Source organism: Gasterosteus aculeatus, chromosome 16 (assembly GCF_964276395.1).
Source record: "Gasterosteus aculeatus chromosome 16, fGasAcu3.hap1.1, whole genome shotgun sequence".
In the NCBI taxonomy this organism is placed as follows: Eukaryota; Metazoa; Chordata; class Actinopteri; order Perciformes; family Gasterosteidae; genus Gasterosteus; species Gasterosteus aculeatus.
This window is the reverse complement of record NC_135704.1, coordinates 8732277-8757078: the sequence shown is the minus strand read 5'-3', so window position 1 is coordinate 8757078 and position 24802 is coordinate 8732277. Positions and strand designations below refer to the sequence as shown.

Genomic DNA, 24802 nt, shown 5'->3' with positions numbered 1-24802 from the left:
ACTCTTAACACAGCAATCACTTCGAAATTATAACCCCTTCATAACCTAATTATCACCCTATTACACGTGTAATTTAACGTATAAACGATCAAGGGTGGGAGATAACTTGCATACAGAGTTTTAATGACGGGCAGCGATTCACATACGCACGTGCACATAGTTCAAATGGTTCTGCGTGACGCCACTAAGCTAATGGTGCTCGAGGGCTGCGTGTGTGGAAAATGTGGAGGAGAGACAGACAGTGGACGGTCTTCTGGGACTAACATAGCAACAGCGCTGCATGAGCACCGGTCCTCTGTGACAGATGGGTCCAAGTTGAACTGACAGTCTGCATTTGGAGCGCCATTGGCTGACAAACTTATCAGTCGTGGGAGCCAATACGCCCATTGTCCCCGTCGCGGCATGGGGGAAAAAAGAATCCTCTGACGTTGTGAGGGCGGTGCCGCGAAACTATGTCATGTGACGCTGAAGAGCGGCGTTCCTATTGGACCGCAGGAACCCAGCTCACGCCCATTACCGACGGATACCGTAGCTGATTGGCTACATCGGCGACCCCAGATTTCCCGTATGCGTGTTCACAGTTGCTCTATCCCCCATGCACGCCTACGTCAACAGCGTGAACCTCCTTCCACCACGGCGGAGCAATCCCTGTAACCTCTAACGGAAACGGCGCAAGTAACGTGCGTAGCGACAAAGACAGCGAGCCCGAAACCTATGGGGAAGGAATAAAAAAAAGAGATTCGGTATCGTCTCACTCTGTACCTAAAACCCGCCGGCCCGGAAGCCTCGGCGAGGACACCGACATTTGACAGCAACGAGGGCGGCCTTTGATTCCGAATTCGTTGAGGAAAACTGTGACAACTGGCGGATTTTCCGTTGGACGGTGCGCAGGCTAGGCTATAGCGAGGGAGCCGCCATGGCAGTCGGGTCGCCGAGCCTCCACATCGGGATATGAGGAGGAACCGCATGTGTCCCGAACCGTCGAGGGAAAACCGCCGCATTTAGACCGCAGAACCGCGCCGGGACCAGCCCTGCTAGCACCCGATCTCACCCTTCTTTTGTGAAGGAGGATTCTGCACCCAGAAAGCAATCGGGATTGGTTTTATTGGAGGTGGGGGCGGAGGAGAAGGAGGGGGGGCGCACACAGGGAGAGGCCAGATTCATGACTATTTTAGTCGGAGACGTGTCTTCAAAAGGTCCGCCGAGAGCCACAAACGGGGATTTAAGGAGGAAAAATGCTGCTCTGATTGTCCGTTGACGGGCAGGGAAGGACTCGATTTTGTTTAGGGTGGTAAGAACGTAACGTTGGCAGGATAAAGGGATTATAGTGCTTTTCAATTTACTCTCATCCTTCCTTCGGATGAGAAGGTTCGGACAAGCGACCAGTGCTGCCGATTAGCAAGTCACAGTCTCCCAAGTCAAGAGAGAGAGAGCGAGAGCGAGGAAGAACGCGAGAGAACCGAAGGGATCGGATCATGTCTGGTCGGCCCAGGACCACATCCTTCGCGGAGAGCTGCAAACCAGTGCCGCAGCCCTCGGCATTCGGCAGCATGAAAGTCAGCAGTAAGTACCCCCCCCCCCCCCATCTCCTCCTCCCTCCCCCCCTGCATTTCTAGTCTGCCTTACCTTTGCTGCATGCACCGGGGCCCGCAAACCGGGATTTTTTTTTTGGAGGGGGGGCGTCCTGTTAGCATAGCTTAGCCCTGTCATGTACCGGTGTCACCGAGACCGGGCGGTTCTAGATGGGACACGCACTGACATGCACGCGCGCAATCCTGCCTTGGTGTTAAGAAGACGCCGTTGCCCTCTGACGCGCGATCCCGAGGCCGGTCAGCGTGACCAGTGTTAGCAGGCCGCGCCGGGCCAGACGGCGGAGGAGGAAGGGAGGGGGGGGGGGGTGCGCTTGGCACTAACCCAGGTTCAAAAATCGAGCCCCTCTCTTGTTACTGCAGACCGGGCCGGATTATTGTCCACCTTGGATGCAGATTAGGTGCCGGAGCGGTGCTACTACGCGGCACCAAGCGCCTGCGTAATTGAGTTAAAGCGATCCGGCCGATCTATTACGCAACTGCCAACGCGGGAGGTGGCGCCCATGGGTGACTCAGGCGAAACTGACGTGATCCCCGGAGAGGGCTGGTTCTCAGCGATCATATGGGTCGTGTCCAAGTCGGCAGGCGGGAGGGTGACACCCAGTTTGTCCTGTGCACGTAGACACGTAGTGACACCGTGCCCGAGGCTGGTTTTAGACTGCAGAGATGGAGGTGGTCCTCACCCGGATCTGGACCTATTTTGGATATCCGCTTTATGTTATCTCCTCTAGTCACAGCTTTCACCCTGCCCGATAAATGTCTCCTTTCCACTTCACAAACTGACTCCTTAGCATTTTGTCACAGTGCCTGTGTGACCATATGAAATCTGGGTCACAAGACTACATTTTTGGGATTGGTTTTAACATAATATAACTAAGATCAATATTGACAATATTCACGAGTGATCCGGCTGAAGTGATGTCCATTGTTAATGTCTGGAGACACCCGGTGTACCGACCCTTTCTCATCCTGCAGGCAGGCACACATTTGGGCGTGTGTGATGGGAGAAATTCAGTCTGTTATGGAAGGTGCCTCAGACCAGCGATGGAGATTATGATGTGTGTTATTGTGGTGAGGCTTCAGGCTGAGGCTCTCCTCCTGAAACCACTCCGACTAGGACACACACACACACACACACAGGAAGATGCACACCTGTCCCAAATGTTAATACGTATCGTGTCCCAGATTTGGCTGTTGAAGCACTGGTGTGTTGGCGGTGATGCTCTAAATGCTCTGCGGTGTAAAAGGCCTTGTGCCCATCAATAGGTCAGCCAAATGGCTGGAGGACTGTGAGTCTGTGGCCCAATTTACCTTCAGATTTAAGCTACTGAATTAGAACCAAATGGAAGACTGATCTTTTGGACTTCACATTACTTGAGCTTGATCACAGTGTCTCGCTGTGGTTTTCTCAACCCTTAATGTTTTTAAGGGACACATCTGGTGGGCCAATACATCATTATAAGTCTGATCATTTGATTTGTACTAGCAGGTGGTGTTCACCACCCTGCTGGATTGAAGGTACTTGTCCTTAAGGCTGGCCCCTCGCTCTCATCTGAGGGAAGATGCCTTTACAATATACACCAATTGTATTTTCCCGTTTGGGAGAGAAATGATGTTGCTATACGCTATAATCGTTCAAGACAATGGAAAGCACCAAATCGTCACTTTGAACTCATGGAGTGTAGGGATTGCTTTTGCAGGAATAATGAGTTTTCGTTCCAACAACTGATTTAAAAAAAAAAAAATACTGTGAAATCAGATTAGTCATCCGGAGAAACACAATTTGCAATTTTGGCTGCGTCACGATTGTACTTTGAACTCAATTGATATAACCCTTCTCACCTGGTTATTATCTACCTAGGCTTGTTTTCTCTCACTATGTCATCCACCCTTACCCTGACCTCCACCAGTGTGTGTGTGTGTGTGTGTGTGTGCGTGCGTTTGAATAACGGTAGATTATCTCAAGCAGCTGTAGCTGTATTCAGTGTGCAGAACACTCTTACCCCTCCTACGCAGACAGACAAGAACACACACACACACATCCGTTTGCACACCCACATGAGCTCTCTTTGATTTTGTTTTTTGGGGTGAGGCAGCTGGCCAAGAACAATGAGCGGCCTGTTTAGCATTTCAAAGCTGCAGCTCCCTCCCACCCTCCCTCTTTCCATTTTTTCCCCCTCCCCTTTCCTCTCGGCCCCTCTTTCTCGTCGTCGCGATTGATGATGGGAGCAAAATGAACCAACTATTATGCGCCTTTGAGTTCTAAATGAAACCGAATGCAATTCACAGACGAGACGAGAGCCGTCGGAATCCCTCACAGGATGCAAAACCTAGCTTCCTAGAGTCTAGAAAGGAGGTGAACGCGAGCAGATGATCGGCCTGCGTGGCGTCTGCAGGGTGTAGTATGCGTGTCGGCAGGGCAGCCGGGACTCTGCAGGCTGCACACCGCTGCCATGTCTCCAATCTATCCACCCACAAGGTTGTCTGGTGGAAAAAAGAAAAAACCCACCAATACCTTGATGTCTTAATCCGAGCTCTGCTCAACATCCCTGCGACTGGATGTTCCAGTCGTGTCGAGAATGTCTTCAGCCTTGCAACGGTGCTGGAACACTCTGCTCTTTGCACGAGTGTGTGTGTGTGTGTGTACCTGCACAGATTAACACCGTGCATGCTTTGCTCCTCCGTTTTGCTGTCCAGGAATCTTAACAAGTCGGGTCATACAATCCTGACAAATGTCCATTTGCCCCGCAGCCCAGTTCGTTGCGTCTTGTAGTCTGAAAGCTTTAATGTGTTCAGCACACTTAACGTGATCTTAACCCAATTACGTGAGTGCATTCTGAAGTGATTGATGGTGATGTGATCGCAATCGGCGTTTGAGGTCGCAGCGCCGTTCGGTGTGTGTGACGTGTGCGACTGCCAAACAGTTGAAACATTGATGCACGGAGGATTGTACGCGTTGGCCAAACGTGCACATCTCGTTCTGTGAAACTGCCTCAACATGAAGCGTGTGAAATGACTCCTAAATGCAGTAAATATACAAATACCACTGCAGCCTGATGGTGCCTCAAAAGGGCAACGATTGAGTCATACTATTAATGATTCTCTGGGTATTAATGATAAGTGGAATGCAGAATATCTGACGTTGAGTCTCTTGAATTTTAAGAGCTATCGTTTCAGACTGGCGTCAATCGCAAGGCAGTTTTTAAATGAATTAACTATTTTTTTTCCTTTCCTTTTTTGACCCCACATGAGAATGCTGGGGCACATGGCTTGGTGAGCGAGCGCACTGCATACTAGAAAGTCTTCCACTTCTAGAAGCCAAACATTTATGGGCTTGCAAGGCCCAATGAAATGCTCAGCTTGTGTAATTATGTGCTTAAGTAGTTTCAAAGGACGTGACCCTGTATCCCTCTGGTGGAAGTTCATGTTTGCAGGAGTAGAAAATATTTGTCGGTATCATGTACAATATATTTTGAAAATATATCCACATTTTGACTATAATAGAGTGGAATGTGCCTGTTTTGTTCTCCACTTAAATCAGTGATTTAGCTCCAGCATTTCGGTCATTTCCTTCCGAGCTGTCTGTATTTAGAGATGCTCGCCGGTGGCGTTCTTCCGGCCCGGTCGGGCGCGCGTGTTGGGGGCCCAGCTAGTCTGGTGACGCCTCTGGCTAGAAGTCGCAGCAGCTGTCTCTCCTGTGTCACTCTCGGGCTGAGTGATGTCGACATGGAGACGAAATCATGCAGCGGGATTTGTCACACCAATTATTTCCTCGTGACCGGCTAATGGGCAAAGTAATTATGGTAGTGCTGCAAGCACATGTTGCACTGTGGTCTTGCTCTTCGCTGTGAAGGCTGCGAGTTACATTTTTTTGTGGGATTTCTTTTGTTTTACCAACTTGCACATAATTCATTTTAGGCATTCAGTTTAGTAAAAAAAAATGCTTTTACTTTTAAAGAAGCTAAATTTAATTCAAAATAAAATGAATAATAATTAGAAATTACGATGCATGCTGCTTAAGTCTATATCAGACTAGTGCGGGAAACTGCGCTCCACGCGGGCTTCCAATCGTGGACGTGCAAGAAAATCAAATGCAATCTGATTGCTTGGTCATTTCATGGATTGCATCCGTGTGAGGACAGGAAGTGCCGAGGGGTCCTAAAAACAGCGCTGCCAAGTTGCACCCCACCGCGCCCCCCTTCTTTCTACAGAATCCGTGACGCTCTGTCGGCATCTCGGACCTTTCGCTTCTACCCCCCCTCCACTCTCTTCCCTATTCCCTGATCATAATCACATCTTCAGTAACAGGAAGTGGCCACATGTCCCCGTTGGATGGTCACGACCTCCTCACGTGGACATCCCGCCGGTATCGTCCGTCCTCCTGGACTGCGTCCACGCCGCGCTGCACGGACTCTATCAAACTTCCCTGTGATCTGGTTATTAAGCGGCACAAATCCACGCGGCGACGTGATGCGGCGACGTGATGCGGTTTCCGCCGCGCGCTGTTATTAACAAATTACGGTCTGGTCGAAAACCTAAATTTAGAGCCATTTCACGATTTCATTCACAAAATGCCTATTTGAGGTGCGTGGGCGCTTTTGGCTCGAGGGCCACTTTTCTCTGCTGCGAAAGGGGATTATGCTAATACGACTGGTCGTTTTAAAAAGGGGGGGCGGGGGGGAGCAGGTGTTGCCACACACGTTTTAGTCACAAGTTTTGTAGTTAATTTGAGAGCTTGTCGAGACAGGAGCAGGCCCACGACACACACACACACACACACACACACACACACACACACTGTCACTTGGTTGTCATGTTGACTGCCAGCTAATGTGAATTTTGCTCCTTGACACTTCGGTGGGGGAAGGGGGGAGGCTGAGGGAGAGAACCACTTAACCAGGAGAAAGCCTCCACGTGGAGATCTCAGGGGAGCCGCTCCTGACTGACAAGAGAGGAGCGCGTGCAGGGGGGGAGGATGCAAAAGCGGTTTCCAATCTACAGTGCATTAGCATCATAGTCGGCCTTACTAGCTCGTGCCTTTACAGCGATGATAATCCTGGCATTTTGCTCCCTGTCTGTACGCGTTGGTTGTAGAGCGATCACATGCGTCCGATTGTTTCCTCCCTGAGGTTTAGTCTTTATGGTCTCTCCCCCACTGCAGGTACACAGCGCACGTCCTCTGAGCTCAGCAATGATTCACAGCCAGTCAGCTGGGAGCTGATCAGTACGAGCACAGCTGTTGACCACGAGTACTGCTGGAACAAATGTGGGGGTGGTGGGGAACTGGGGGGGGCGACTGTGGCTAACGACGGAGGCCAAGCATTCAGTCGGTGGGAATTCAATGTGTGAGATCAAATCTCCTGAGCTGGCACTATTGGTTCGGCACCATAAGCGATTTGAAAATGTCACAATAGAAAAAAAACAATCCGTTTATCCCTCTTGTTCACCGAGCTTCTTATTAGCAAGTTATCGGTCTCCTTAAACGCCCCTCGTAGATTCCTAGAATTTGCATGCCACTACTTGTGGTCGTCATCTTTTATTTCATCTGTCTCTCTGTCTCTAGGAGATAAAGACGGCGGCAAGGTAACAACAGTGGTGGCCACACCAGGCCAGGGCCCCGACCGGCCACAGGAGGTGAGCTACACGGACACCAAGGTCATCGGCAACGGCTCGTTCGGCGTCGTCTACCAGGCCAAACTCTGCGACTCCGGAGAGATGGTGGCCATCAAGAAGGTCCTGCAAGACAAGCGATTTAAGGTAAAGATGAAAACCCGCCTCCCTCAGCTCACGCAGCTCTCTGACTCGTCGACAGGAAAAGACGCTTAAGGACGGACCGAAAGCAGCGTTTACAAATACTCCTCTGAATGCGATTGAAGTAACTGTGAAAAATGTAGAGATCCTTCACAGGAACATAGAGACACTAACACAGGCAGGCTTTAAATTGTGTGTTTGAGGGAAGTGTGTGTGTGGTAGCGGTGGGAGATCCTTTATTTAATCTCTTTCCCACAAACTAAACTTGAACCCGCTGACATCAGTCATCTCGTAACGGCCATCCGTCCTGTTCAGTTGCCCCTCGTAGAAATGTCCCGTTTCCTTCCACGCCGACCGCTGCAGGAATTCCTCCTGTGCTTTGAATAGATTTGACTGACGGCTTGTTGTTCCTCGGCGTGGGCGACATTGCGGGGCCCCCAGCGGCCCCCGCTGCTGGCTTCCAGCTCACCGATAAAAGGTCCTGTGACTGCCGAGCCTGCAGGGCAGCTGCTCAGATTCTCATTAGGTGCAGAGGCTGCAGGGCAGAAGGGTAATGACTGCAAAGCAATCGCAACGGCGCCGATCATTTTGTTTGTGTGTAATCCTGCAAACACGTTATCAAACTGGGATCTGTGTCAAAATCCCGCTTTAGCTTTTCTTTAAAGCGTACACTACGTTCTTAGGTACGGCTAGCTAAACCCGATGCAAGTACAGCAGCGCTGCAATAAATCCCACCTCCGTTAAGGTATTATTATGAGAGGAGCCGACAGCCGCTGATGGGGGGGGGCGGACAAATGCTCACTACATTAGACTATAATTTGATGGCACCACAAACACCTTGAAACGGCTCCAACAAATGCTACTGTGATAAAGAAAAGACGCATCACACCACTGCTGCAAAAGGCTCTATTCGTTTTTAGAAATTCTTTTTGCGTTCTGTTACGTGTCACTTTCTATTACAACTCATTACTATTGCATTTTTTTGGAAGATGCAGATTTCTCCTTTTTTCGTTATTGGCTTTAGGCAAACGTGTGTCGGTCAACATTTGTCCAAAGAGGTTTTTGAAGAAAAAAAAAAAAAGCAAGGACCAAGATGTTTTTGAAACGTTGCGTTCAGGGTCATGTTGATCCCTTCCACACACGTGGCACTTTAGATTGTTTTGTCTCCATCACACATTTCCTGCCTTTCACGGGCCGAGCAACGGCACATGAAGTACACAGTTAGGATGAAGCAAAACTACGTGTGTCTATAATGTTTTCCATGTGCGCTGTAACACCCACACACTTTTACTCTGATTGCGGGTCATTTGAACATCATGCAATTTATAATTGCGGAGAGTAGACGTAAGCGGTAAGAGGCGGCTTTTTAAAGGGTTTGTTTGATACTTTGGCAAAAGGCTTCGATGCGTAAGTAACAGAATTCTTCAATCAGCCGCAGCTATTAGCCGGTCTTTGTGCCGACCGGCTGCAAGAAAAGGAATGGTGTGTTCTAAAAGGACGAAATAGTCCTTTCTAGGGGACATCCTGGAGCAGGGCTCTGCTCCGTAGGCTGGTGCACTACTCGAATAAAAAGGCAAATGAGATTAAATCCGATCGTACTTGCTGTGTTCCGTTATGCAAAGGCTCATTTAGGGGCAGGCATTGGAAACTGTCTTATGAATGCTGTGGTTGAAGTGTGGCGTTTGTCCATGTGATATATTTGTCCCCGTTGTGTCGTTCATCAATGAATTATTATGATCTGAATTGGTAAGACAGCGCTGACTTACGGATTCCCTCCGCTCCGAGGGCAGTGCTCATTATTTTGTGTTCCTACTGTCGTTCCTCTCGGGCGAGCAGGGCTGTGTGGAGGGGGAGGACGGTGGAACACTGAATGTGTCCCTGGTTGAACTCCAGCGTGGGACTGTTGCGTTTAGCCAACCGGTTCCGCTAAATACTCCAGCAGCTCAGTGACCTCAGGCGTAACCTTTTTTTGGGGGGGGGGCGGGAGGATCAGCAGTTTTTAAGCGGGTGCTCGTCGTTCGCTGTCCAAAACCAGACTAGATAAAAGATGTTCCCTTTTTTTAATGGTGTCGACCATCTGTCACAGAGAATCCTCCGTTGTTGTGGAGGGGAGCTATCTGTGCCTCTGCGTGCCGCTGGCCGTGATAGTCATATCCTGTTATCCTGTGGTTAGCAGGGCACACTAGCAGATTGCATCTTTACGCACTCTGCTGCTGAAGATCTTCTCTTTTCCCTTCGAGCAGAGCGTCTGCCGTCTCTGCACAGCCGGTTCTCGGTGTCAATAGCTAATAATAAAAAATAATAAAAAACAGCGACTCCTCACGTGACTGCCAAGTGTGCGTATCCGCCCCAACGCACAAACCTATCCAAACACCTGCCTTCCATTTTCTTCTCCCCGCCAAAAGTTTTCTCTCTGGTTTTCCCGTCTGATGAGGCGTCCATCTGTGCCGTGAGGCTGAGCCAACGGAACCGGCCCGGTCCTACATGTGTGCATGCTGTATTTTCTCCCAGTAGCACAAACACACGGGAGTAATCCTGTGAATAGACCCTGTGTCAGGATGTACATGATAGATATGTGAGGCTATGTTGGTGGGCTGCTGCTGCTGCTGCTGCTGCTGGTGCATTATGGGATAGGTCCTCGTCCACTCCCATTAGAGGGATCCTGTATCATACTATTGGAAAATGGATGCTGGCATTGGAACCATCAATCATCCACACACATTAACTCAGAATGATGACACACGCATAACGTTGTCAAAGGACGGATCTGTGTTCTTTCTGTGTTTCCATTGTGTTTGTGACTAAGTGTTGTGTTGCCCGTTGCGGCCTGCTGCTCCTCCTGCGTTACATTCTTCTCCTGAATGCGTCATTGAGCCACAGGGTGACATGTTTCCTTAAGAGGGACACAGTCCCACATACGTCCCACATGCTACTGGGATTACTCGCCAGAGACACGAGGCACACGGCTTTCCCCACGGACGGCTCAGCGAGGTCAAAGTGCCGAGAGGCCCTCTCAAGGTGTGGCTGACGGGACAGACTCATTCACTAGTTTACAAACTGAGTCACCGCATTCCGTGTCCTTTAACCGTAGCTGTCATCAGTCCTCACTGCACATACTGCGTGTGTGTCTGGGCTCTGAATCATTTTCTTAGCTGAAAGTGTTTTTTTTGTCTCACCGCAAGCATCTCCACCGCCTGAATTTGAGGTGTTCTCCCTGTCTTTGCCCTCCGTTTGTCTGCGGCTGACGCGCTGGAGGATGACAGGTCAGCAGCACTGCCTGCAGTATAAAGTGGACCGACCGCCACACGTACACACACACACACACACACACCCTGAAACAATCCCGCTAAGCCACTGCAAGAAGACCAGGGCGTTGCCTGCAGTGCACGTTGCCTTTGATGGCTGGTCAGTGACCAGGGTAAGCGATGATGTCACTACGTGGCGCGTGCGTGTGCACTGGAGGTATTTGTGTGAAGGGTGAAGAAGCACGAGGAGGAGGACCGTACCATTAGTCTCTGAGTGAATCGGTCCGGGGTGAAAGTCCACACCAGGACAATGAGTTGGAAGATGCTGCGGCTGAGCTGATGAGGTCCTGCTTCAGTGGACAGACGGACTCACTCTGCTCTGTTAATACATAAATGAGAGGGGATTAAATCCTCATAAAGTGGCAGATAAGTCTGGAGGGACAGCAGCGAATCGCCCTGCGCAAGTCAGCATGTCCCTGATCCACGTAACCGGGGGATCCCATTAGTGGCCCAATCAGTGGCTCAGCCAGCCGCCTCATCAGGCAGCTTCTCAATGGAATCTCTCAAAGCTGTGGAGCGGAAACATTTAGCCAACTAATTGATAATTGTGATCCCATTATTTATAATCGCTTGTTCATCTAAATAAGAATTTACTTCATTTGGGTTTAATTTCAAGGATTCATAACTGGTGAGGACAATTTATTTCAGTTTTTTAAATTATTTTACGGTCCCAACGATAATGTATAAGTACATTATCTTTATCTTGCGACTGATTTGTCACCATTTATCCCGTCTTGCTTTGGACAAACGATTAGAACCTGGTGAACAAAGGCTGATCCAAAAGGTTCAAACCTGATCACGGAGCTCACGTGACCCGCTGGGAAAGTGCAAACACATCTGACCGAACATGAACTCAACCGTATTTTCCATTTCCTCTGGCAGTAATAATACGTATTTATTAACAAACAAGCAGAATCAATGAACTACAACGAGAGCTGAGCCTTTTCCCACCCGGAACCCCACACACGGGCTGAGACGTTGGTTTGAAGAGGCGATGTACTCGCGTTACTGCTCATTTAATGAAGCGGAGACCTTGGTATCCAGTTTTTGAGCTGATTTAGTTGGCGAGCTGCTGGCGGGTTCCTCTGTCAGTTTAATTGTACAACAGAAGTTTCTCAACAGATGTCGGCTGGAGGCTGATCGCTTTATGCCCCCATACATTATTTATGCTGCGCACTCTAATTAGTTCTTACACACTGTGAGGTTTACAAATACTGAATATAAAAAAACAGGAATGATAGTTCCATATTATGAGGAATTTAATTGAATGTAAATCCCACATTCTGACGTCCTTGCTGTAATGACCTCCTATTCAGAATTCTATTCATTGCACTTATGGATTGGCTCTTTATGGAGTTATGGTACAATCAGTAACCGTACAGAATCCCATCCTCTTACTCTACAAGTAGCTAAAAACAAAAGCCCAACTGGTGTGTAGAGGCGGCGTTAACACAACCTCCCTCTGACTTTTGGCCCTGCGTCCTGCTTTCTTCCTGTTCTCTGGACTCTGACAGTTCTCCATTCACCTTCTGCAGTGGAGCCCAAATGTTACACAAGCACTTTAGTTCAACACAAAGCACAGTGAGGAGGGGCAGAGAGAATGTGAACTGTATGAAGCCGTTAGAGCTTTATGTAATGTAATGACACGCTGCACGACGAGGTGCTACAGGGTCCACTGCTTACATCTTGTCCTTGTGGCCCTGTGAGCGGTTACTTTAACATCTCTTTATCAGATGGGTTTGTGTTGTGGACTAGTTTTGCTTTTGTGTTTTTTTTTTTTTTTTGTGTGTTGTAATTGTCGCTTCCTCTCAATGCTTAATTGTGTCGCCATGTTTCAGCCCGTGGGATTTATTCCAGCTTCTGGCAGTGAGAAAAAGGCCCAACGGTGTCCCTTCGTCAACCATCAGCCTGAATCTTGATGTAATATGGAAAAAATGTAACGTGTCCTTCATGTTTTTACTTTGTGCAGAACCGCGAGCTGCAGATCATGAGGAAGTTGGACCACTGCAACATTGTCCGCTTGCGCTACTTCTTCTACTCCAGTGGAGACAAGGTCAGTTGACTGAGTGTGTCTGAGGTTTGTCTCTGGACTGCATTATTAACTGTTTCATACAACTTTTACTCATGCATACTATTTCTTTTTAAGTACTCATTTACATTAAAAAAAAGCAAAATTAGGTTGACTGGACTTTTAATGACCACGCAGTTTGCTGCAATCTGAGTTCTGATATAACTCCCATGTTCAGGACCCTGAGTCATGACTACATTTATTTTGTATTTAGCTGTGTCGGCTTTTGAACTCGCTTCCTGTCAGCTGCACGGTTTGACGTCCTTCCCCCGGCCTCAATGGGGAAGTCCCCCTCTCTGTCGGCCATTGGTGTTCTCTCCTGGAGACGACACGGCTGGACTGTGTCATTGCACCAGCTGAGAGACATGCAGAGGTCCACGTGTCAAATATAGACCTGGCAGACGGGCAGTTGGGACCACACCATGACTCTGCAGTCAGGAATGCTTCCACGTTGCGCACCTACTGAGGCCAGGGAAAGCTGTGGGGGATTATAGAAGGGGGGTTTATTATAGACTCACCCTGCCTCCCATTTGTGCTCTAAGCTCCACTCAGTACCGCCCCCCCCCACCCCCCCTCCCTCCCCTCTTGCCTCATCCCATGTGGTCACTGACCTCTGGGAATCTCGCCGCCGCTACACGTCCCAAGAAACAAGCCATGCAGCTTCCCAACATGACTTCTGCAATCGCAGGGGTTTGCTATTTTGATAACCCACGACGCTCATGCGTGTCTTTCATTACCCCTTTCACCCCCCCCGTGTGTCCTCCGCTCATGTGTCCGTTTCTTCCCCCTCACCAAATCGCTGTGGTCTAATTATGGACACTGGCAGTGTGCTGCTGGAATGAGGATTTACCTCCCGCAGAGCCAGAGAGGAGAGGAGAGGGTGCTGGGGGGGGAAGTAGGCAAAGGGTGAATCACCTGGATGGGGAGCTCAGCGGGTGGACGGAGCGTGGCAGACACAATGAGGTATAGGGTGAGGGTGCTGTTGGGGTCCTGATGGGAGAGTCCATGCCAGGCGCAGCTGCGTGCACGTGGCACCCGGCACGTGCACAGGTAGCCTTGTGTAACCGTGTGCTTTTTGCTTTTACCCTTTAACCACTCGTATAACGCCGTTCAAACAGAAGTCCTCGTGTCCAAACAGCGTGGGCGGGTCGGCAAATAGCGGATTGACTTAGAAATATGCAGTCGCCGAGATAGTGCAGGTAAGACGTGCTGACACAGTTGCCCTCCACTGTGGTTACTTACTTACATTCCTGCCTGCTCGCCATAAAGCTACCGGCCTCGGTTGTAACTCCATAAATATTCATCCTCTTCAACGAGACCCAGAAGTCACCCAGTCATTCTACGCTGGAACGGCACCGTCTGTCCTCAGGCTCCGTTTGTGTGCGAGTGGTAATTTTATTAAATACACCTTTTCTTTACAAATATGCAACAGTACAGAACACTATTAATGTCTACACCGCTACTTAAAAATGCCAATACTGTTGCAAATTTCAATATATCTTTAATATGCTATAAATGGACACCGGGGGCTTGTGGGGCCCGTGTAGAACTGGGCTCTGAGGCAGTGGTACACTGTGTGCGGTTGGATTACCAACCACACCCAGTGAGATCTGTCTGTGCTAGTCAGCTTCAAGCCGAAGTGACAGCTCTATGTTTCCATGTGGGTCCACAGAGCTCTCGTCTTCAGGCTGGATAGGCGAGCAGGCGCTGCCCCAAAACCTGGAGGTTCACCCTGAGTCCATAATCGCTGTACTGGGCCGGTTCCGAGGCTTCAGGCGGAGATAGTGTAGTGTGTGTGTGTGTGTGTGTTGCACCTAACATGGTGGCCACAGTGGAGGGTGAGAAACGGTTGGATGGGCCCATCGCTTAGTTTTTCCCCCTGGTGCCCCCCAGCAGGTTAACGTGACCCTCACAGCCTCCATGTTCTCTAGTTGCAAGGCAAAGCCATTTTATTTGTAAAGCACATTTCGGCAATTCAGAGTGCTTCACACAAAACTATTAAAAACATAAAGCCAGGAGATTTAAAAAAAAAAACAATTAAGATTATGATTATAATTGAAACATAAAAGAAAAACATTCATTAAAAAGATGTCTTAAAATCAAATTTTCAGTTTTTAGTTTAAGATGACTATTTTAGTATTTTAACATGAGTTGGTTAAACAGCATTGCTTCTGCGTAATAATCCAGCAGGTGTGTAGTCCAGCAGAAGCCCACATGCTGGTATGAGGCACACGTGTGGAAACAGACACGTAACCTACATATTACTGCTCCTCTCTTACACGACGCTGCTGATGACATATTGCTGAGATTGTTGTTCAGGCGCAAGCAGTTTTTCACAGCTAATTAAATGCTGAATTATTTAGCTGGGAGGCGAACAAGGAGCTCAATCAGACCCCCCCTGGTTCAGCATTTGGGAACGAGCCGAGGAAGTGGCTTTGTAGTCAGGCAGGAAGTGAGTCATGGCTGTTGCTAGGCTAAATATAGCTTTGGTGGCGCTAGCAGGAGGCGGGGCGCGCCTTCTAGTCGTCGCAAATGTTATCAATGGGAGTTTGCTGGTGGGTGCACTGCACGCACACACATGGCGCTAAGAGAGACACACGCAGAGCGTGTTGGGGGGGACAAAGCTACCCTCTCCCCAGAGCTTTAAGAGGCTCCTCCTCCTGAGCCGGTGTTTCATTCTGTCTCCATATATCTGTGTACACGTGTCTGACGGGGAGCAGCACAAAGGACCACACACACTGTCCCCTGACGCCGCTCAAAGGTGGACACACGGCTCCACACCGAAATTCGAGTCGTAGGCCCTTTCCATTTAGTCTCGCAGGTGCTTTTTAAACCACCCACTGATAATTCCTCCCCACAAAGGGATGGTTAACATTCAAAGACTGTTATAGGAAATTACTGCGCATGTTTAAATAGATTGTTTGTGAATCTGTTGTATCTAAACGTGTGAGCAGCCGGTTTCCTTTCCGTACGCGCTACGAGTCCAAGGGGGGGGAACCTTCAGGCTTCACATTCAGCTTCCTTTCAGGGTCGCTGTGCTCCAGAGTTTCACGAGCACAACTCTGCCTTCCCATACAGGCCGTTGTCATTGTCTGCCGGCGCGTGGGCCGCTGTGACGTGCAGTTGTGTGTTTCCTGCCCTCCTATTGTACGATACACAATAGTTCCCCAGTTTGACTGTGAAGAAAATAAATGAGCTACATCAGATGGGGTCGACGTACCCTAACTGGGGAGGAGGAGACGCTAGAGGAACATATTTGGCAGCCGACGTAGACGTGTGCATTTGGAGTGCTATTTTTATGTTCTATGGTCACACTCAGAGTAAAGGCATCTGTTCTGCTTGACCTGTAATCATTTATACTTGGCTCATGTCTCTGCATGCTTTTGCTCTCCTCCAACAGAAAGATGAAGTGTATCTGAACTTGGTTCTGGATTATGTTCCCGAGACGGTCTACAGAGTGGCCCGACACTACAGCCGAGCCAAGCAGACTCTGCCCATGGTTTATGTCAAGGTGCGTGTGTGTGTGTGTGTGTGTGTGTGCGTGTGCGAGAGACTTTAACCATCACAGCAGGAAGTGGTGTGGGCAGCTCTCTTTTCATTTGAATTTCCAGAACTCTTTCTAAAAACGAAAAAAGAAATGCCAATGTGAAAATAAAATGTCACTTCATTTGTTTAAAAAAATAATACACGCAGTAAAATGTTTATAGTTAGCTTGCACGCTCTGTGCAAAGATTGTGGCAAACGTGCAAATAATTTGCAAAGGCAAATAAGTAATTGCACATTGCCTGCTTCTTCAGCCTGAATCATTTCCAGTGAAATACTAGAAAAAAGGCACACAATTTATTAGTTCCACCAAACAAAGGAAGCAGTCAGCACCAGGATGAGTATCAATCAGTGTTTTGCTTACGTTTATTCCAATAACCCAAATCACCAGTTCCTGACAGACTGAGGGGAGAGAATACGGTCTTTGAGTTGCAGACGCAGCTTTTCTTTATCTACACGAGGCTTTGTTCACCAGGTCCAGGAATTTGAAGAGGAAATGCGAGACGCTATTGTTCAAACATGAAAAAATGTAACGTTCCCGACTGGTTGTTGTTGTGCTGAGCCTTGTGTTTGTGTGTTTAGTTGTACATGTACCAGCTGTTCAGGAGTCTGGCCTACATCCATTCTTTTGGGATCTGTCATCGGGACATCAAGCCCCAGAATCTGCTGCTGGATCCAGAGACCGCTGTGCTCAAGCTCTGCGACTTTGGCAGGTGAGACTCGGTAACCCGGTAAATGTTATGAGTCAACAGTGGTCTCTGCTTGTTGCCTAGCAACTTCATAGTAAAAATAAGGTCCCGGGAGGCTACGTGTAGTTTTTCCGACTTTAGGCGCTTTATGTGTTCTGATAGTTGTACTACTTTGCCTTTTTGGATAGCGCCGTTTCCCTCCGTCTCCAGTCTTAATGCTAAGCTAAGCTAATCATTGGTTTAAATTCAGCATACAGACAGGAAATATTTACTAGTCTCTCCATCTAACTCTCAGTAAGAGACGGTCAAATGTCAAACTACTCATTTAGAAGAAGTTGGTCTCATGCTGAGCTAAATGATTCCTGTTAAGGAATTAAAATTAAAATGTTCCATCACAATTTAAGGGGTTGACTGAAAAAAGTTTTAAGTAGGCAGCATTTTTAGCTTCTCTTATTTTCTTTTAATCAGAAAAGCACTCCCTTATTTTTGTGAATCTTAATCACAAGGCCTTTCTTTAGGTCCACGTTTGTAGCAGAATGTGATGTGCTTATCATTTCCTGTGCAGTGCGAAGCAGCTGGTCCGCGGGGAGCCCAACGTGTCTTACATCTGCTCTCGCTACTATCGAGCCCCTGAGCTCATCTTTGGCGCCACCGACTACACCTCCAGCATAGGTAGGATGACTCCAACGGTCCCCGTCACACTTTAACCCCTAAGCCGCTCCATAAGCTTCACCTCAGCTCATGAGTTGCTGCTAATGACCGATCGTATGTTACTCATAAACGTATCTGATTGATTGTAAAGATAAAGACGTAGTGTGGAAGAAGGTAAAAGCTTATCAGAAATCTGTCATTAAATGTTGCTCATGCAGACCCATCCAGGTGGTTGAGGTCATCTCTGCGCTTTTGCTTGTATCTGACATTTCTTTTCCTTTTTTTTCTAGACGTGTGGTCAGCTGGCTGTGTTCTGGCGGAGCTGTTGCTAGGACAACCGATCTTCCCCGGTGACAGTGGAGTCGATCAATTGGTTGAAATAATCAAGGTAATGATGGTTGGTGACGGAAGTGGGTGTAGAAGTCTTCATATATGATAATATTAATTTTTCTTTTTCACAATCTGATGAGCAATTCAAGTTATTGAAACAACGCTCTTGTTCTTGTGTTCTTTTTCCAGGTTCTCGGGACCCCAACCCGGGAGCAGATCCGTGAGATGAACCCCAACTACACCGAGTTTAAGTTCCCCCAGATTAAGGCACATCCTTGGACTAAGGTGAGTCAACAGGTACAGGAACCCTTTTTACTTCTCTAAGATCCACCGCTGCTTCATCTCTTGTCTTCATGCTTGTGTTTCTTTTGTCGCTCCGCAGGTATCCAACTTCCTCAGATTCACCCAACTGAGATGCTTTGGGCCTAAAGAGTCCTGCCCGTTTTAGCCCCCATGAAGGGAGACTGATTAAACACAGGCTCAAGACTGTACAGAATCCGTTGTCGTACGATTATCTAAACGCCACGATTCTTTAAAATCCAGCTAAAAAATAGGATTCGTAGTTCTTGACAATTTGTTGCTCAAGCTTTTCACCCTCCAACAGCGACATGTGAGATTTCCTTTACATTCTAGCATTAATTTAAACCGGTGTTGCCTCAGAAGCACCAAGAGCTCAGTGCTTTGCCTTGTCTGTTAGTTCATCAAAGACGGGTTGCACTGTCGACACCGGACACATTCATTCTCCACTTCACGCTCTCGTGGTTTGGAAACGGTGGCGAGACATTTTCTCGCCCACAGATCTTCCGTTAATGGATGATCTTATAGTCAGTCATCCAACGCGCAGGCAGCCCCTAAAAACAAATGATTACATTTGAGCACGATGGGCTTCATAGAACACACTGGCGTTTCTGCATTTTTTTTGTTGTCATTTACAAGTCCATTGTTTGTGCGCGTGTTTGTTAACGGCATTGGAATATCTCCTTTTGGTGAGCGTGGACTTCACGTGGTCCCTGCTGACATCCGTATTTGTGTCTAACTGTCGTTCAGGTGTTCCGGCCGCGTACGCCTCCGGAGGCCATCGCCCTGTGCTCCCGCCTGCTGGAGTACACGCCCACGGCCCGCCTCACCCCGCTGGAGGCCTGCGCACACTCCTTCTTCGACGAGCTGCGCGACCCCAACGTCAAACTGCCCAACGGGAGGGAGAAGCCCTCTCTCTTCAACTTCACCACCCAGGGTGCGCACACAGGGAACTAAGTCAAAGTGTCGGTGTCCAGGACTGAAGTAAACCAGTGGATGTTAACGTTTTGAGCTAAAACTGAAGCGTGAATAAAACCAGGGGGAAAAAAGGATGCAGATGAACATAGTTGAAGTTTGCTGTTTTCTCTTGCAGAGTTATCCAGTAATCCCTCTTTGGCCTCCATACTCCTGCCTGCCCACGCCCGCAGCCAGGCCGCCGCCTCCACCCCAACCAACACCTCTGCCACCACAGGTCCGAGCCTCGCTTCCTTCAGCCGGCCCTGTTTTTGACGCAGCTCGAAGGCTCTATTTAACTGTTAGAATTAGCAGCCGCAGAACTCACAACTGGTAACTTCAAAAAGCTCAATGCAAACCGTTTGAACTTGTTGAAGGTGGCGTATAGAAAGGACCGCGGACGTTTAATGCTGCCACATGAGTTGCGTTTGGCCGGAGAGTTGACTGCTTGCTTTTTCCGCAACATTGAAAACACCTTTCACACATTCATACCCGAGGCCGCCCAAAACAACCGGGGACTGTTGTACACGCAGCGGCTCCAGCTGGGTGTTAAAAGTCCTGCTGATGAGCTTGGACTCGCAGTAGCAGCTGAGGGAGGGGAGGAGCCTTACTCGTTCCCTTTCTCTGCCTATACTTTCCCATCCCAGGGAGACCCATCGCTCCTCTTTGTGTCTCCTGTCCCTCACTCACCGATCTGCCCCACAAACCCGACACAAGTAACTGTTTGACTTGAAGGACCCTCTCCTCTTCCTGTCCGCAGATGGCAGCAGCACAGAGCGAGGTCCCAGCACCACCACCATCGCCTCGGCCTCGGCCTCCAACTCCACCTCCTGAACCCACAGACGCCCCCGCCCCCGAGTCTCAGCCCCGGCCCGCGGCCTCTCCATCGCCCCGGCCAGGGGGTGAGCTCCGCTCAAGCTCCGCCCCCCCCGCTCTCCTCCCTGACCGCAGCGGAGGGATGCTAACGCTGTCCGGGTTCAACGCCCGGCCAACAGCCCCCCACGCCACCACCACAAACACAGCATCCCCACTCCCGCCTCCTTTATCGCCCACCGGCCGCTCACCCGGCATCCAACTCTACTCCATCCTCCGTCAGAGACGCCTCTCTGAGCCCTCAACGGGGAAAGAAAGCGCAGGGCCACAGCTGTTGTTGACTGTACTATTGATAAAAGTACACTGTACATGTATACACAATGCTAGCCTGCTAATGTTTGTAAGAGGACAATCTGTAGAAAAAGTCCTACGCCCCCTCCCCCACCTACTCCCTCCCCTGTGTCCTCTTCCACACTGTCCCATTCTTCTGCATATGTGTCTCCTGGCCGATCCCACCTCTGGTTCCTCCTGTAGTGCATGGCCTGAGTATGGTTAGGATCACCCAGGGGAGGGGGGTCATCCGCCCCTTTCACTTCTCAACTCCACCTCTACAGACAAGGCATGAGGCTCGCGCACGGGTACACACACACACACACACACACTCATAAAAACACGCACATGGGTGCATGATGATCCTGATGTATGTGGAAAGAATCAGTCCACTTGTGTGGGTAAAGTTTGGACTTTATTTTTGTTTTTCTTTGCCTCGGGTTGTTTTTAAATGGTCAGAAAAGCTGTTTTACTCGACCTTGTTTTTAATTTTTGTTTTGTACTCCTAGGCAGATGTTTTCGGATTGCCATGTGCAATGGATGTGACGTGTATCTGGTCCTGTGTGCTTGTATAATATATACATACAAGAACAAACATGCATACATACAGTTTATATATTACTTTTCCTTATGTATAAAAGTATATATAGATATATGTATATTAACTGCAATGATTCAGAAATCATTTATGGTGAGCTCATATCTGGCTGAGCAGTGGCAATATTTGCCGCCGCCTAAGGACAATAGATGTAGACACGGTGGTGTTTTTGTTTTCTTTGCTGGAGTGAGGTTAGATTCCAGCTGTCTCATCCATGTCTCTTTTTAAGGCTGTAGATGGACTTCTCCCGTCTTCGTACATGTGCTGTCCCGGTCTCTGTGAAGAACTCAAGGCGTTTCTCCATCCTTGTCTTTCCTCGACACCTCGCGAAGCCTCGGCGGTGGTCGCTCGGCTCGTCCCCGGCTGTCTCGTGCGTTGTGACCACTGACTGCAGTGTTAGCGTAGCCTTCTTCCTCACCCGCCCGCCGCACATAGAGCCGCCCGGTACAGTCAGTCCAAGCGTCGTACCCACAGAATACTCACTACGTTAAAAAATAATAAAAAAGAAGAAATGAAAAAAGCAGAATTTGTATATACAGTATAAATGCGCCTCACCAAAATTCTGACATGTATGACTTGTATGTTTCTTTTTTTCATGTTTTTATTTTATTTTATTTTTTTATGTTTAAGGTATGTATATCTGCAGACCCATGTACTGTTTATGAGCAAAAACAAAGATGAAAAAGGGTAGACGTGAAAAAAAAGATTAAAAAAAAAACGGCATCAGGGCGAACTGATGTTTGTGGATATTGTAGAGATGATGATGATGATGATGATCAGCTTTATCCAGCCATATGTTCAATCTTACCTGTACAGTAGATGACCGCTGTATTATTGTAACAAGAACTAGTCATGTATAGTGTAACTATAGTTTGGAGTGCCTTTGCTTTCATACACCTTCGCCTTGTTTCCCTCCTCACCCAGCCGCCATCACCCTCTCACCCCCATTGTGACTCTCCCTTTGGTGCTGTTGAAGGTCCTGCTATCCTGCAACACACACACACACACACACACACACACACACACACATTCTGTACCCACTTGAATATCAGCTCCCTCCATTTGCACCTCTTTCCCCTTTTCCCATTGCACATTACTTGTAATATACAGACATTGTTAATTATAAGATTTTTGTTTTTGTTTTGGTAGTTTATCTTGGGAAACATGTACGCACAGACATGTACACCATAGTTGTGGCATGGGCTCCGGGCTGTGAAGTGAGGCGGGGGGGGGGGTCCTCCTATACAGTGTATGTGACTGTATATACACAGACAATAGAGCACCGTTCCTGTGTTAATCACAGTGTTGGTTCTGTTACCAAAGCCAAACCAGGATGTAGTTGTGATGAGCCATCCTCCTCTTCTCTCTGGATATGTTGTTAATCTGCCCTCTTGCCTCTTCTCCTTCCTGTCAGCATCCTTGGCCGGTGGGAGGGATTCAGTAGCACCGAAGGTCGAGTCATGTAGCCTCTCTTTCTCCTGCTTGCTGTAATTTTGCATTCATAGATGTGTTGCTAACAACCACAGAAAGGTTTGAGCACCTCACCCTGCTCCTAACTCCACTTCAAAGCACCACAAAGGTTCCCAAAACAAGACAAGCAAGCATACATGCTAGTATAATATATTACTATATATTATATAATACTAATATATATATTACTATATACTAGCATTTACAGTATGCTACCTAGGGATAAAAGACAAATCATGGAAAATACCACAAAAGCATCCTGTATAACAGTACTACTACTTGAATGCCTCCGTTTGTGACTGAAATGGTTTCTTTTTCTCTTCTGTTCTGTGAAGGTAAGCTAAATGTGCACCTCTGTAAATATTCCCCTTGCGTGCTCTGAGGAATAGTTCCCTGGTACTGTAATTTGCATTAAATAAAGAGTAGGATAGCCTGGAAATGATCGAGCTCTTTGTCTGTTCCGTATTATTTTAGTGCAAAGTGGATGTTGTAGATAGTGTGTATTAGGCCTGAATGTCTGATATGCATTAATACATAAATGTTCCAGAGTTGGGACTTGGTCTCAAAAGCAGAACCAGCAGCTACACGTTTAACATACTTTGGAAAATTGCCATTAAGTTGGTACAAATGTACTCTAACTAACTAATACTTACTGTCAGTAAGCTATATCCTCTGAGTAACCTAAATGTTTAAGGTAGAAAGTTAAATGACTATTAAAAATAAAACAACACTGAGTTTGAAAGACAAATAATATAAACCGAAACAAGTTAATTGATTCTAAAATATAAACCAGCTTTTTGGAATTCATTTTTAGGTGGTCCCTCTACTTGACAAAGCAATCCTCTGGCTTAGTCTGACCACAGCGGGGCAGTGTTCAGAGGACTTTTATTTACGGTATGTTTAGAGCCTTTTTCTGTCACACGATGGCATCAAAACGCTAAACAGGGACGTGAGGGAACTTCAGGTATGAAACGCAAAGATTGTCTTTGCATCTAAGGCTCTTTTCGTTGTATGAGAAAAGTTCATGGTCAGACAATTCTGTGTGTGACGTTTCGAAAAAAATGAAACCTTGAAACGTGACAACATTCATTGAGACGGAATGTGAACTTACTGTAGGCAAAACAAATAACACATAAAGTTACATGTCAAATCCCCCGTAATCCATCTGTTATAACCACTTAATGCCAGCGGAGCCACTTTGACCTTTTCAACCAGCGCGGAAACAAGAGAGGAAGCAAAAGAGTTTCAGAAGTCAGAGTGAGTGAACTGCTGAGTATTTCACTGCACTGTTTCTTCCTCTTGAAGTCAATCCAAGTTTCAATCACACTGTGTCGCTGCGCACCCGGATGGTCTGATCGGTCAAATAAAAACCAACCCGTGCCTGCGTGCTAATGCTCTCTGTTTCTAGGGTTGAGATGTTCTGTGAGGAAGTGCTGCTACCTGGAGAGAACAGGGACGTGTTTGGCATCAGATCGTACTCTTGGTCCTGCAGACCAGCACCATGTGCGGTGAAATCTGAGAAGAGGCTCCAGCAGGAGCTGCAAAATGATTTGATGACGTCTAACAGCCAATAATAGAACATCAGTGAACCAGATTAAAAAAGGAAGTTTGGAAAACTGCCTTCTTAACAACTGCGCCACAATAGACACCAACCAGCTTTAATGTGAATATAGTCTTCTTTGTTGAATATTTCGGTTTTTGTGTGTATTAACTGTCAATTAACAGTAAATTATGGGAAAACACCGTATGATCATTATTTTCCAAAGTATTGATGTAGTCAAAGTATCATCTAATCGCATTTAATACAGACGCCCCTGAATTATTTCCTAATATTATTGAAACTGTCCCACAATCATTTTGAGAGACAAACACAGCGGGTGACGAATGTCACGGATAATGTCACAGATAAAAAATACTCCTCCACTAACGACAAAACAAGTGCAATGAGAAGCTCAGGCCTCGTTCACCCCTTCACCAAGTAAAACGTTTCCTTTTCACTGCGAATCGAAAGTACTCGTCTGCTCTCGGGCTGCTTAAGTGTCGATTACTTTGAAACGGTGTCACTTAGATTCCTTCCACTCCTTCCACGCCTGTGCTGCTCACTCTGTAATTAACATAAACCATATTTTGGCCTTTGATGCGGTTTCACTTCATCTAATCGCATTGAATGATTTGGTTTTTCCGACCCATGCCACTTAAGATGCCACTGACACTGATTGTATTTAGCGTTGATGGTACTCAGCCTCCATAAGCTGCTATAATCAATCAATCATTCATCTTCTACACTGCTTATCAAGAACATAATACTACATAATGCTACATAATGTCAAGTAAAATAAGAGTTTTCAGACCAGGCGAGAGGTCAGAAGTCGGCAGAGCATTCATTTCTTTTTTTGTAAATCTGCGAAAAAAGA

The 24802-nt window shown here is 47.7% G+C and overlaps 1 protein-coding gene across 2 annotated transcripts; it reads left to right on the top strand.

The window, feature by feature from the left end:
* The first annotated feature begins 424 nt into the window (after positions 1–424).
* Positions 425–22834, top strand: gsk3ba (glycogen synthase kinase 3 beta, genome duplicate a). 2 transcript variants are annotated; one of them, XM_040201427.2, is made up of 11 exons: positions 425–1563; positions 7153–7346; positions 12615–12698; positions 16114–16224; positions 16839–16969; positions 17511–17617; positions 17887–17984; positions 18116–18211; positions 18974–19160; positions 19317–19415; positions 19938–22834. In XM_040201427.2, exons 1-11 carry the CDS (start codon positions 1476–1478, stop codon positions 20009–20011), a joined length of 1269 nt encoding a protein of 422 aa, XP_040057361.2. In that variant the 5' UTR covers positions 425–1475; the 3' UTR covers positions 20012–22834. The 2 variants fall into 2 exon arrangements, with proteins under 2 accessions (XP_040057361.2, XP_040057360.2); XM_040201426.2 differs by having other exon boundaries at positions 18116–18223.
* The last annotated feature ends 1968 nt before the right edge of the window (positions 22835–24802 follow it).